At 52.4% G+C, this 12,607-nt stretch overlaps 2 protein-coding genes across 2 annotated transcripts; both read left to right on the top strand.

Moving 5' to 3' along the window:
* Positions 1 to 3,198: 3,198 nt before the first annotated feature.
* On the top strand, positions 3,199 to 7,112 carry LOC128267791 (serine protease inhibitor 2-like). The gene is made up of 7 exons (XM_053004713.1): positions 3,199 to 3,412; positions 4,599 to 4,711; positions 4,811 to 4,996; positions 5,089 to 5,305; positions 5,377 to 5,774; positions 5,836 to 5,992; positions 6,144 to 7,112. Exons 1-7 carry the CDS (start codon positions 3,385 to 3,387, stop codon positions 6,293 to 6,295), a joined length of 1,251 nt encoding a protein of 416 aa, XP_052860673.1. The 5' UTR covers positions 3,199 to 3,384; the 3' UTR covers positions 6,296 to 7,112.
* Positions 7,113 to 7,346: 234 nt separating this feature from the next.
* On the top strand, positions 7,347 to 11,951 carry LOC128267006 (uncharacterized). Its single transcript, XM_053003795.1, has 9 exons — positions 7,347 to 7,420; positions 7,497 to 7,603; positions 7,668 to 8,740; positions 8,956 to 8,965; positions 9,191 to 9,248; positions 10,241 to 10,338; positions 10,439 to 11,248; positions 11,310 to 11,460; positions 11,519 to 11,951. Exons 1-9 carry the CDS (start codon positions 7,372 to 7,374, stop codon positions 11,653 to 11,655), a joined length of 2,493 nt encoding a protein of 830 aa, XP_052859755.1. The 5' UTR covers positions 7,347 to 7,371; the 3' UTR covers positions 11,656 to 11,951.
* The last annotated feature ends 656 nt before the right edge of the window (positions 11,952 to 12,607 follow it).

Here is a 12,607-nt window from a genome sequence, read left to right as displayed (position 1 = left end):
CCCGAGGGGGCTTAAACATGTGAGCGATCGTTCAGCTTCTCGATACTTTGAACCTTTCCGGGCCGTCTCCCAATAAGCTTACTTCATGTGAAAGGCCATGTAGCGACGCGATAAAACACTTCTCCCGTAAGATGGTGTTCCTTGTGCGGCGTAGCTTTTCCTTGGCCAAGATACTGTTGATCACGGTCGAAACTTTTGCACCGAGGCCCCACACAACATTCCCGTCACGTTCCGAATGCACACACACGCTTATGGTAACGGAATGATAACATTTACAAGCCCCACCGGGCGCTGGACTGGAGCACGGCACGGGGCGTAACCGCTGCCGGGTAAGAAATTATTCTTAAAACCACAACCAGCCCCAACAGCCACGGCACAGCTGTGGTCCGCTTTTTCCGCAAAATCGCTGCACATTCCTGCACACCCGACGCGAAGGTCAAAAGTTGCTCTCTGTGTGCTCAGGGTGCTAGAATCCGGAACGCTTGCCCACGTACGTCACGGCGGTACTCTGTACGCCCTCCGATCTGATCCGGTAGTAGATTTGGCTCTAAAAGTTTACTTAAACGTAAAGTGCCCACATTCTAAGACGTTCCGTTTTTAATCTCAGCCCGTAATTCCCGCACGTATAATTCCAATCCATTTTCACCGATTGCACATAAAACTTCCGTTCTTCTCGGCAGCCGAGAGGTAGCTGCTGGAAGTCCTGGACCACAAGTGGTGCCGTGTTCGGACAGAGTCAGAGCCGGAGCGTGCCTCCGACCGCACCCTCCCCGATTCTTTAACAATGAACTATGTAATTTGAGGCGAACAATCGTTTGCTCAACAAAATGGCTCAATTACACATTCTTCCATTGCTCCGGCCGACTTCCCGGAGCTCCGGGGGGCCCGTGGACCACACCGGCTGGGCCCTGCTGGGTGCTTTCGGCATTCTTACGATTGCTCAGATTGTGCCACGCAAGCTGGCCACCGTCGAGTGGAAGCGCTCCGTTTCGCGCTCCGTTCGGCATCGGCATCTTTTTGGCTTTCCAATTTTTCCACATGCCACGTCAGAGAACCCTCAAGCTCGTGGCAGGTCGGAACGGAACGCCTCGCCCGGAACAGTTCCGGAACAAAACTTTCCGACTGATGTATTTACCGGGTCCGAAGAACTTGCTCGCACATAATTGTGTGTGACTATTCCATTTCCCGCGAACACGGGCCAGCCTCGCAAGTGGCGCGCAAGAACACATCCTCCGCTCCACACCGAGCTTGAGGCGTATAGTTCTCTCTCTGGGAAAACCCCGCATCGCTCGACCGGTAGCGCGTCAAGTGGCAGGGAGTGGTGAAAAAAGTAGTAGCTCACGCTGCAGACCCGACGGATCTGGGTGAACACGTTCCAACACGCGGCCGTGCAAGAGACAGAGAGAGAGAGGGGCGCGGCTTGAGCGCACTTCAAGACTTTGGGCACGTTTACTTCACACTTACAGGCTCGAGAACTTGCAGGACCTCCAGCACTGGACGAGCAGCGAGAACAACAGCCATCGCTGCACGAACCTCTTGACGGCGACAGCTCCATGGACGGTGAAGCCGGCCCGGTGTGGTCGCCGTTGGCCACAGCTTTAATTAAAGCACATAAACGGACCCAACGGAAAGGACTTTGTTCCCGGCCGGCGATGTCGATCCGTTCGGTGGCTGGGTGAAATAAAATATTGCTTTACTACCTTCGATACGGTCCGTCTGTAGTTCTCGGCCTGCGAGATAGTTTTGGAGCACACACACAGAGTGGCACAAAAATGGCAGCAATTTCGCAATTCCGTCTCGGACTCCCGGGTCCACCACGCCAGCCGACCGGTGGCTGCGGCTTTCCGGAAATCGCATTTCGAAACACTTGCCGAAGACGATAGTTTTCTGACACTGGATGCTGTGGTCGATAAATTAGGACAGAAGTATTCGGACCGCATCCCGGTTCCGCACCCCGGAAGTTAATTTGAAGTTTTGCCCACGAAGTGAGGACAAAACTTTACCCAGTGGTAGTACGGGGTACGGGGATTCAGCCACTTCATTCAGCGGCACGGTAGCAACTCCGACACGCACGTCGTCAGCCGTCAGTGGTGTGAAGTGCATGTTCTCCGGTGACTCCCGGCCCCCAGGTTGGTGACTACTTGGGACAGTAAATGTTAGAACGTGAAACACGGACACTCGAGGCTCCTGAACTTTACTTCAGCACGTACCGACAATCGTGGACCGTGCGATGGGGCTGGCACCTTCCCGGCGGGAGCCGTAAAAACACGACCATTACTCCGCAGGCAATGCAACGTAAAAGCAGAAGAATCACGGACGGAAGCTGTACAGGACAGACGGATGTAACACGGATCAAGCTGAACGGCATCAAGATTTTACGGGGAGCCGTGGGGTGTAAACATACACAGAGTGTGGCTTTGGGCCAGATTTTGGGAATCTCCGCACTTGGCCCCCAAAGAGAGCTGGCCCGGTGGACAGCTGCGCTATCGAAACGGATTACATATTGCGCCGGTTAATGGGACAATGGAGTTTAAATTAGGCTGCTAATGGTGCGGCGCTCCACTTTCAGGGCTGCGAGTTGTTCGGCCAATATTTGCTCAGTTTGCCGGGAATTCCCTCTCGCCGGTGCTTCTTGACGTCAGGCGCCTGGCGCCGGCCTTAAGTAAACTGCAGGTGCCAAGGAATATTTCGCCAAGCTAGATTTATGACCGCCCGGATTGGCTGGACCGCCTGCCGGATTAACATTTCCCACCGGTGATGTAATCCTGCAGGACATCAACGGAGCCGTAATTAGATTCCGCCAAGCCGAATACGACCCGAAACTGAAGCCCACCAGCGATTGCAGAAACCAAGCGCTTCCACCGGCAGACTAGTTGTTGGTAATCTTTCGTTAGCCGTAACGACAACCACGACACAGTTTGATTAGTGAAGTAAACAAACGTCATGTCAAATCTGCTCAGCATGACCGATAATGGAATAACCAATTCACACAGATCGCTTCCGACGTGAGAATGCTGCGTGAGTGGTCGGGCGCTCCTCTCACAGGTTCATCCGTCGTATAATGCTCGCTCGATCACGCGAACGATCGCTTAACCCTCCGCGGTGCTCGTTCTGCAAAACAGGCCGACAGTAGGATTTTGCGCGCATACCGCGGAGGATCGTATGGCCCGGTTTTGCCCATCGCTCAGTCACACGTTCACGATAGCCGCTAGTATCTCGCCGGCAAGGTCAACCTGGCCCGCCCGACGCCGTCCCCAGGTGTGCGGCTCTTCGTTGCGGTGTGTGCGTTTCGCGTGGCCACGAAACAGTACGGATGTGATCCGGGTTCACGCGCAGACGATCCACGAGCCCCGACGTAAATAAAAACAGTGCTCGGCCACAGCAATGGCCCGGCCCGCGACCTGCCCAATGTGTAAGTGTTAGCTCGAAATCCCAACAACCCGAAACTGTCCGATCCGATCCGATCCAGAGTCGAGGCGTCATCGGCGCAGCGGAACACACAAAACAGATCACCGTTAGCCGAGCCCACATCCAGTGGCCACGAGCTCAATTACGTGCCCAGCATTCCTGCCTCGATCGTCAGCGAGCGCGAATTGTGTACGCTGCTCCCATCTCTGTGGCTAGGTGCCTCTCCCACGGGTGCTACATCAGAGCAGCAAGTACCTTCCCGCTCGCGTACCTCCCCCCGGCCATCGAGTGCAGTGTTTATGTACCGATCCGTAGCGACGCGTCGTGACTAATGAGTTCTCGTGCCCAATGTCGAAGACCAAGGTGGCGCGTGTGCCGCCATCGAACACCCTTCAGAAGGTGGGGAACCTGCGGCTCGGATTTCATGGCCGATTCGGTTTTTGCGCGTTGCGCGACCTCTCTCAAGCGTGCCCAAAACAGCCCTGGGGAAGCCCCAAAAATCGCATGACAAACGAACACGCTGAACGGCGGCGGATCTGCTGTCTTCAAAGTCGTCGTACCGTAACAGGTTTTCTTAAACAGGTTATCCGATGTCAACGGCACCGTCCATCAGGGAACAACTATTCGGGGAACCGACCAGCGCACCACAGTTCGAATGGCCCCGAAGAGATGATCAACCGGTTACTCAACAAACCGAAGATGTCAAAAACATCTTTCGTAACGCACTGATAAGTGGCCGTCACTAGTACAGCGGAGATTGAAGCGCCCCAGACTCCCAGACCGAGATGCCTTGCCTAAGGTTCCATTCTTAAAACCTATTCAACGCCGCGTCCGGGTAAAGCACCATGGTGAACAACCGTACCACACGGCTGGGGAAGTTTTGTTTGTTTACAACTACGCCAAACACCACGCGATTCGGTCGCTTGCCTTGCGATCGGCCGTCCAACAAAACGCGCGCCTGACGAGTAAATCAAAACACATGGAGAGCACAATTCGACCCAGAACCGGGTCACCGTATGGTCTAGATCATACGCCAATGGGACTTTAAGAAAATCCCCTTTTTGAACGGAAATTACACCCTTACTACCGGAAGGGTACCACAAACGGGAACATTTACCTACGGGTTCCCGGGACAAACATTATGTACTGATGAACTGTACTGATATGCGGCGCGGTTGGTTTCATTACAGATGCATTACTACTACCACTACTACTGGTGTCAATATGCACGGCTGGTGCCGCAACGCAAGAGGCCACTCTAAGAGATGCCGCTATGCATGACTTCGACTGGAAGCTGGTCCGGGTTGGTATATTTGCACGGTTGATAGTCAGACAGCCTCCAACTAGCCCGCCGTGTTTCATCAAACTTCGCTTATCTCGAACCCTGCCCCTTTGGCCATAGGAAGTGTTCCGGCACGAGGACTCCAATGTGGTGTTTTCACCGTTTTCTCTCAAACTGCTGATGACGCTGCTGTACGAGGCCAGCGAAGTGGGCTCGCAAACACGCCACGAGCTCGAGGCCGTTCTGGGTGAGCGGAATCTAAATCAAACGCGTGACTTCTACGGCCAATTTCTGGAAGCATCCACGGTAACCGGCGAAGGCGCAAGCCTTTATCGGCCAACCCGCCGAGGTACTCATCTATCGTGAATCTTTTTCATCTTCTCCAACGAAAACGGTAGAAAACGAACGGGGATTACGATTTCGATATCGGCACCCGGGTGTTTCTGGACAAATCGCACGGAAAACTTAATCCACAGTACAGGGAGCTGCTCGAGCGCACGTACCGTACCTCGCTCGAGCGGCTGTCATTCAACGAGACACGAGTGGCCGCCGATCGGATTAATCAGTGGTGCGAAAAGGTGACACAGGGACACATCCGTGACCTGGTAAAAGAAGGTAAAAATGCCAGTCCAGTAACATTGTCCGTATCGCCCGACAATTTGATCACCGTGCGTCTCCGCTCACAGATACCATCCACGGGTCAATGCTTATCTTGGCGAACGTGCTGTTTCTGAAGGCATCCTGGAAGAACTCGTTCCTCGACGAGCATACGCACGACCGGGAGTTCCACATCGGGCCCAACGCCAGCGTCGCGGTACAGTTTATGCACCAGACAGACCTGTACGATTATACCGACCACGCGGAACTGCGAGCGCAAGTGCTGCGCCTCCCGTACAAGGGCCGTCAGTTTAGCATGAATATGGTGCTGCCCCATCCGAACGTCAGCCTGGCAACCGTTGCCGCCAGCCTGTCATCCAAAATGCTCGACTCTGTCGCCAAGCGATTCGTACGGGAAGAGGTGACTGTAATTATACCAAAATTCAAGTTCAACTTTGGCACACTCATGAACGAGGCGATGCAAAGCGTAAGTTGGACTGCCGGTGGGCGCCCCGAATACTGTTACTCAAATATGTTCCCGATTACAGCTCGGAATACGAGACATTTTCTCGCGCAACGCTTCGCTGCCGATGCTTTCTTCGTTCAGTAACTCCTCGAAAACTGGCGATCTGGAGGTATCGAAGATTTTGCAGAAAGTAGGCATTGAAATCAACGAAAAGGGAACGCTTGCCTTCGCCGCCACAGGTACGATGACGATGCTGTTCGGAACGGAACCGCCACCGTCCACTATCACCCTCGTAGCCCCAGCAAGCTGAGCTATTGATAACGTTTTAACCTCGAGCCATGTTTATTGTGATGCTAGAAAACTAATGCGTCGTTCCCGTTTGTTCCACAGAAATTCAACTGGTAAATAAATTTGGCTACGATGGCGATCCGTTCATCTTCGAAGCGAACCGACCGTTCGTGTTCTATATTCTCGACGAGGAAACCAACACAATCCTGTTCGTGGGACAGGTGCTGGATCCGTCTCAAAGAACGGCCACATAGCGAGCGTTCGCGGTGGAGGAGAGTCTTGCCTGTACTAGCTTTAAGATGACCGATCCATTCCATGGCCTCGCAATGCTCAGTAAGAAAGGCAGTTTGGGTGAACTTTAGCAAGCCGAGGTTAGCATTTACCTTGGAATAATTTCTGTAAGCCATCGACCGGGAACACTACATTCCAGCCAACCACTTAGCGGCAATTAAGCCATCATGCGTCAGGGTACAGTGCCGTGCAACAAACGACTGACATAAATTGGGACTGCGCCCGGAATGATGCCACTCGCGAGTTAGTAATCGACAATCGTTGCGTTCCTTTAGTGACTAAGTTTAATAGGGAACAAAATAAACAAAAGCATCGTTGTTGCAATCTACTCATAGACTTTCCAACCACTTTCGCAGGAAATAACCTGGAAAGGGGATTTTCAGTGCTTCACTCCTGGCTTATCAAACAGTGCGATAAGGTGTCGAAGTCTTCGGCTGCGAAATTCCTAGGAGATAACAAAACCAGGGCATGTATATGTTATTTTATAAAAATAGTTTCCATCCAGTGAGAAGTATGGAGCGTTCTAGGGACTAGGCGTTACGTAACTGAAATTCCAAAACCGGACCAAAAGTTTATTTCGGAATTGATCTTACAACTCTGATCAATGCTATTAAGATGCCAAACAGAATAAACAGACAGAACACAGCACAGAAGTACAGAACGCGGGACAAACTTGTTGTGCCATCTGTGCCACGTTAAGTACGATGTTTACGCAGTCAGTTATCGGTCATAGAGTGTCCTTGCTCAGACTAAGGAGTTCAAATATAAGGAATTGTCACTACCGGTCATGTTTTGGTTCGTTTTGGATGGCGGTTCGACTCTTGATTATCAATAACACTTGTCTTACGCCAGATGTGATCATATTGGTTCTCGGATCACGATGCTCGCTCTCTGTGATCACGGTGCGGTGTCTCGGCTCTCTTTCTCCCACCCCGGGGTAGTTCATCCCCAGCGCGAACTCACCGGGTGAATAGCTGTATCAGGAAACCCGATTGTTCCGTATCAGTAGTCATTTGCAAATCAAAGCACTCGGTCGGATATGGCCTCTCTCCGCGGACGGTGGATGGTTTGTTGCCTGCTATTAACGCGTACGTTTAATCGGTTGTTTGACACCAGATGTGTCCCAGCAATGTTCCGTGTCATCTTTCTCATCGCTCGTTTCAGTGGCCAGCGCAACAGCACAGAGGAAATTTATCAAGAATCGATTCGCCTCCGCCTACGAACCATTCGCCGGAACATGGAACGATCAGTTCGACTGGGACTTGATAAAGGTTCGTTCAGTCATTCTGAAGTGATTTTTCTTCTAAATCCGCGTATCCGCGTACTCGCGAACAGGAAGTCCTACAAAAGTCTCCGGGAAACGCGCTGCTGTCGCCGATCTCGATCAAGGCGATGCTGGCGTTGCTGTACGAAGGGAGTGGCACCCTCTCCGAAACGCAGCGTGATCTGTATCGAACACTGAGCGGTGAGAACCCGCAGGCCATTAGCAAACTGAGTGACGATCTGCTCCGGTACAAGAGTCAGCAGGGCAGCGGTCTATTGATAGCGGATCGCGTCTATCACGACAACTCGATTGAGGTGAAGCAAAAGTTCCTCAGCATCATTGGCGCCCATTACAATGCGACAACCGAGGCCGTCAATTTCGGCGACGCCATCAGCGCCGCCTCGCAGATCAATCGATGGATCGCACAGAACACTGGCGGACTGATCGAGGACGTGGTGCGATCGGATGCGCTACGTGACACACTGTTGCTGTTGATCAACACGATCTACTTCAAGGGAACCTGGTCGGTACCGTTTCAACTGAATGCTACCGCAGAGCGACCGTTCTACACGTCCGGTCGGCAGGGCACCGGAAAGGCCACATTCATGAAGCAGCGCGATCACGTCTTCCACTATCGGCGTTCGGAACAGCTAGGGGCTCAGTTTCTCCGATTGCCCTACCACTCGAGCCACCTGTCGATGATCGTCATACTCCCGGACGAACAGGTGACACTTGGCCAGCTGCTGCAGCGACTAACGGCCGCATCCGTGCACCAGGAACTGGCCCGGCTGGAAGAGGAAGAGATCGAAGTTGAGCTGCCAAAGTTTACCATCCGCTACGCAAGCCCGCTTCGGGAGTGCCTGGAAAATCTCGGACTCGGTCGGGTGTTTACCGATCAGGCCGAACTTACGCTAATTTCACGCGGCAATGCCACTCCCCTAAAGGTCAGCACGATACTGCAGAAAAGCTGCATCCTGGTGGACGAACAGGGGACTGAAGCCGCAGCAGCCACCGAAGGATCCCTCGTGTTCACAATCCTCAACGAACCGACCAAGTTTATCGCGAACCGTCCGTTCCTGTTCACGATCTACGACGAAAGCAACGGCAATTGGCTGTTTGCCGGGAAGGTGGAAGATCCGGCATCGTAAAGGGACCAAATGTTGGCCGTGCGATTGACCAAGGCAAATAAAAACGTGTCATAACTAACCAAACATTTGCTTCTCGTTTGTCTGTTCGTGAAAACGAGATTCGTTTATCAATGTGACAAAACCATCAGTCGTTTATTATACCGGATGAACACTCCGCCAGCCGAGCGTCGGATCGGTTCACTCCGCTTGAGACGTGATCGTCGCCTCCCAGGCAATCCATCGTTGATCTTGAAACCGGTTTCTCATCAAACCGATCATTCGCGGCACGGGAAACAACGTATCAACAACGTTTGGTCGCTCACCTAACCGGTATTCGGTCACAAAGTGGCCTACACTCATCACAACCAATACACTGTAGAACCTGGACGATTGCGACCCCAGGCAGATGATCCGCGCGATCGCGCAACCAGACTCGACTCGGCCGTCACGTTGTTCAGTTCGTTCAGTGTTTTCCCGTGCGTGTTTTCTCAGCCATGCTTAAGTTAAGCTTCGCGATACTGTGCTGTAAGTGATCATGGCCCAGTTAACACCCCGAGATTCGTTTATAACACCCCGAGAACATACTTCTAATTAATCGATCGCCGGAATTAAAGCATTCTATGCAGCCAGCCATTCTCAGGAGCTGGCAGCTGATAATTGACAGATAAGAACATCAGCCAACCAAAGCACCTAGCTGTGGTGTGTGAGAATTCCCTATTGGCGTGACCCTCGCTGGCGAAGGTCGCGATGGTCGCTGGTAAAACTGTTCATCAAATCGAACCACCACACCAAAGTTTCGTGCTGGGCAGCGCTTCCAACGCGGTGGTTAATACAAATACGCGCAAAGTCTTCTGCTTCTCTACCAGAACTCGTTGGCCCAAGATACAACGGTGCCGAATTCCGGTGTAGCGCTGCATTTGCCCGGTGTTCGTCCGACATTAGGAAGTGACATCATTTGGCAGCGGCCACAAGCAATGGAAAACGAACCGCAAAAGGTGGTCAATCTCGTTTTGCAATGATCGGAAGATCGAATTCTCCTCAGTTTGAAGAACATCAACGACGATCGGTGTCATGTAGCGGTCAGGCGGACCGAAAAAAAACACGCGAAACGAACAATTTAACCCACGCGGTTGATGGTGTACGTGAGCGCGGCCAGCCTGGGATTCCCGTTAACCGATACTGATAATACCGGTATTTCCCGGTTCCTTGACTAGAGTTCCTATAGCCAAACAACGCTTTGCTCTACTTGCTGGAACGACCGGTGCAAATGATTCGATTGGCCCAGAGTTCAAGCTTGGCCAGAAGTAGAAGTCAAATCGCTTCCTAGAAACGAGTTTAACTGGAATTGCTTTATTACGGCCGAAAGGCTCGACGGTGGCATCTTTCGCATACGAGAAAGCTAGGAACATTGGAGGTCACAACCGTCACAAGCAACATTTTTATTCAGCGTTCCTTATGCTCGCATTACTTATTCCACCGAAAGTGTGTAAACATGTCTATTTTTCCGTTTGTTTTAGATTCGGCACTTTTACTTCTTGACACAAACGCCCAACAATACCCACGGGGGCCATACCAGGCAAAACGAGATGTGCAGTTCGATTTGCAGTTTCTGAAGGTACATAAAGCGTAGAGAAAGCGGCCAAAGTCGGTCGTTGGTGGTCATCCATTATTCACGCGCCCAGGACCGTTTTATTCCCTCTACAATCTGCGCGTAGGAAGTGTTCCGACCTCAAACAACGAACGTCATCGTGTCGCCGTTTTCGGTGAAAATCCTGCTCACCCTCATCTACGAGGCGTCCGACACGAACTTCGGTGACTCGTCTTCGGCGACGAGGCGCGAGCTGGGAGTGGTCATTCGCAACGACGTCCCTCAAACGCGCTCCTTCTACAAGGAGCTGCTCGCGTCGGCTCAGCGACAGAACAAAGACTTCGATCTGAACATCGCCACCAACTTCTTCGTGGACGACTTCATCGAGGTGATCAACAAGTACGTGCAGATCGCGAAGGAGCACTACGATGCCTCGGTCGAAAAGGTGTCGTACTCGAACCCCTCGGAGGCGGCCGGAACCATCAACAACTGGGTGTCGAAGTCGACTCACGGGCGGCTAACGGAGATCGTCTCGCCGGACGCACTCGAGGGCGCCGTCATCACGCTCATCAACGTGATCTACTTCAAAGGCCTCTGGTCGTACCCGTTCCCGGAGACTCCCAACAACGTTCAGCCATTCTACCGCAGCCAAGGCAAGCCAACGTCCGTGCATTACATGGAGCAGAACGGTCAGTTCTACTACGACCATTCGGACGCGCTCAAGGCACAGCTTCTGCGACTACCGTACCGTGGCGATAAGCTGGCCATGTTCTTCATCCTGCCGGACCAGGACAGCTCGGTTTCGGAGGTTCTGGACCGCATGACCAACGAGTCACTACACCTTGCCCTCTGGTACATGGACGAGCGCGAGGTCAACGTGACGATTCCGAAGTTCAAGATCGATTTCAGCGAACAACTGAACGAACCGCTCCAGAACGTAAGTGACCCCAGGACCATCGTAAGTGGATCAATCTAACCGTTCCTTAACAACCCTCTAGATGGGCATTCGTGAAATTTTCTCTCAACGCGCATCGCTGCCTCTGCTTGCCCGAGGCGTTGGAGCTCGTAATGAGGTGCGCGTGTCAAGGATCTTCCAAAAGGCCGGCATCACCATCAACGAACTGGGCAGCGAGGCCTACGCAGCCACAGGTAAACACACCGCACGCCGACAGCCATTGTTTTCTACCATTGCTTTGTCCACCCACAGAAATTCAGCTGGTTAACAAGTTCGGTGGCGATGGGGTGCACATCTTCAACGCCAACCGACCGTTCATGTTCTTCATCGAGGACGAAACTCAGGGCACGATGCTGTTCGCCGGCAAGATTGAGGACCCACAGGTTTAAGCCAAGGAACACGCTTCGTTCGCCAATCGGACGGGTGCAACACACCAGCTCCTTTGCAGCCTTTTCGAACGTTGATTCAACAATAAAGACTCGGGCGCTTCGGCGTTTAGGATAAAATGCACACAAAACAACAAAATCGATTCGCTTGCCAAGTGAAGTGTAAACTTTCGGATGACCGAGCATCGCACGTCGAGATTTCTTCCCAACCTTGGGAGCCCACTGTATGTGTCCCCTCAAGAGCTCGCTCGTTTTGCAACGGTTTCACTACACAAAACATCAATCATGCGAACAATTGGTCTGGCGATCGGTTGACTATAAATAAAGTCCATTAAGATGCACTTATCGCCTTGGTCGATGGTCGGTCGTGCCACCGCAAAATCACACTGACCCAGAACTCGGACAGCAACACAAAAAACACGGTATCTCAGCCGAGCCAGCAGATGCTGCAGGTACAGGTGCACACCGATGCCATTTTGCAGCCCCTCCGAAGATGCCATTGCATCGGAGCCAAGCCAAGCGGTATCGAAAGTGCTGACACAGTGCGGGGTTCCATCCCCGGAGCCATATTGTCCTCAGCAGCCAGCGAGTTGCTTTATGTTTTACCTTCGGCGCAAAAAAAAATGGTAGAACCTCCGCCGGTGCTGTCGTGGGAAAGGAGAGCACACGATAAGCCGCTAGACCCGTTGCGTGCCCATAAATAAACGCTGATTCATCGATCGGCCATTACTGGGCGGCATGTTTAATTTTCGCTGACAACCGATAACGGGAGCGCGTGAGTGTAACGTAGGGAAGGTGGCCATATTTCTTTTTTGTTGCTCGCGAAAATAAACAAAACCAACGTCCGCAGGGTCCGTGGACCTATTCTGGGCGTTCGGTGGATTTATACCCTATGGACACGTTTCTAAAGAACATCACTTACCCTATCGGACACTGTTATTCAATCATTCATTCT

Source organism: Anopheles cruzii, chromosome 2 (genome assembly GCF_943734635.1).
Source record: "Anopheles cruzii chromosome 2, idAnoCruzAS_RS32_06, whole genome shotgun sequence".
Classification (NCBI taxonomy): Eukaryota; Metazoa; Arthropoda; class Insecta; order Diptera; family Culicidae; genus Anopheles; species Anopheles cruzii.
The sequence above is the reverse complement of the archived record's forward strand: the minus strand, read 5'-3'. Positions and strand labels throughout refer to the sequence as shown.

Coding starts and splice junctions, on each gene's coding strand:
- LOC128267791 (XM_053004713.1), top strand. CDS start 3,385: ATGGCCCGGCCCGCGACCTGCCCAATGT. Junction 3,413..4,598: donor GCCCGCGACCTGCCCAATGT/GTAAGTGTTAGC, acceptor GTTTCATTACAG/ATGCATTACTACTACCACTA. Junction 4,712..4,810: donor TCGACTGGAAGCTGGTCCGG/GTTGGTATATTT, acceptor CTTTGGCCATAG/GAAGTGTTCCGGCACGAGGA.
- LOC128267006 (XM_053003795.1), top strand. CDS start 7,372: ATGGCCTCTCTCCGCGGACGGTGGATGGTTTGTTGCCTGCTATTAACG. Junction 7,421..7,496: donor TTGTTGCCTGCTATTAACGC/GTACGTTTAATC, acceptor CGCTCGTTTCAG/TGGCCAGCGCAACAGCACAG. Junction 10,339..10,438: donor TCGATTTGCAGTTTCTGAAG/GTACATAAAGCG, acceptor ATCTGCGCGTAG/GAAGTGTTCCGACCTCAAAC.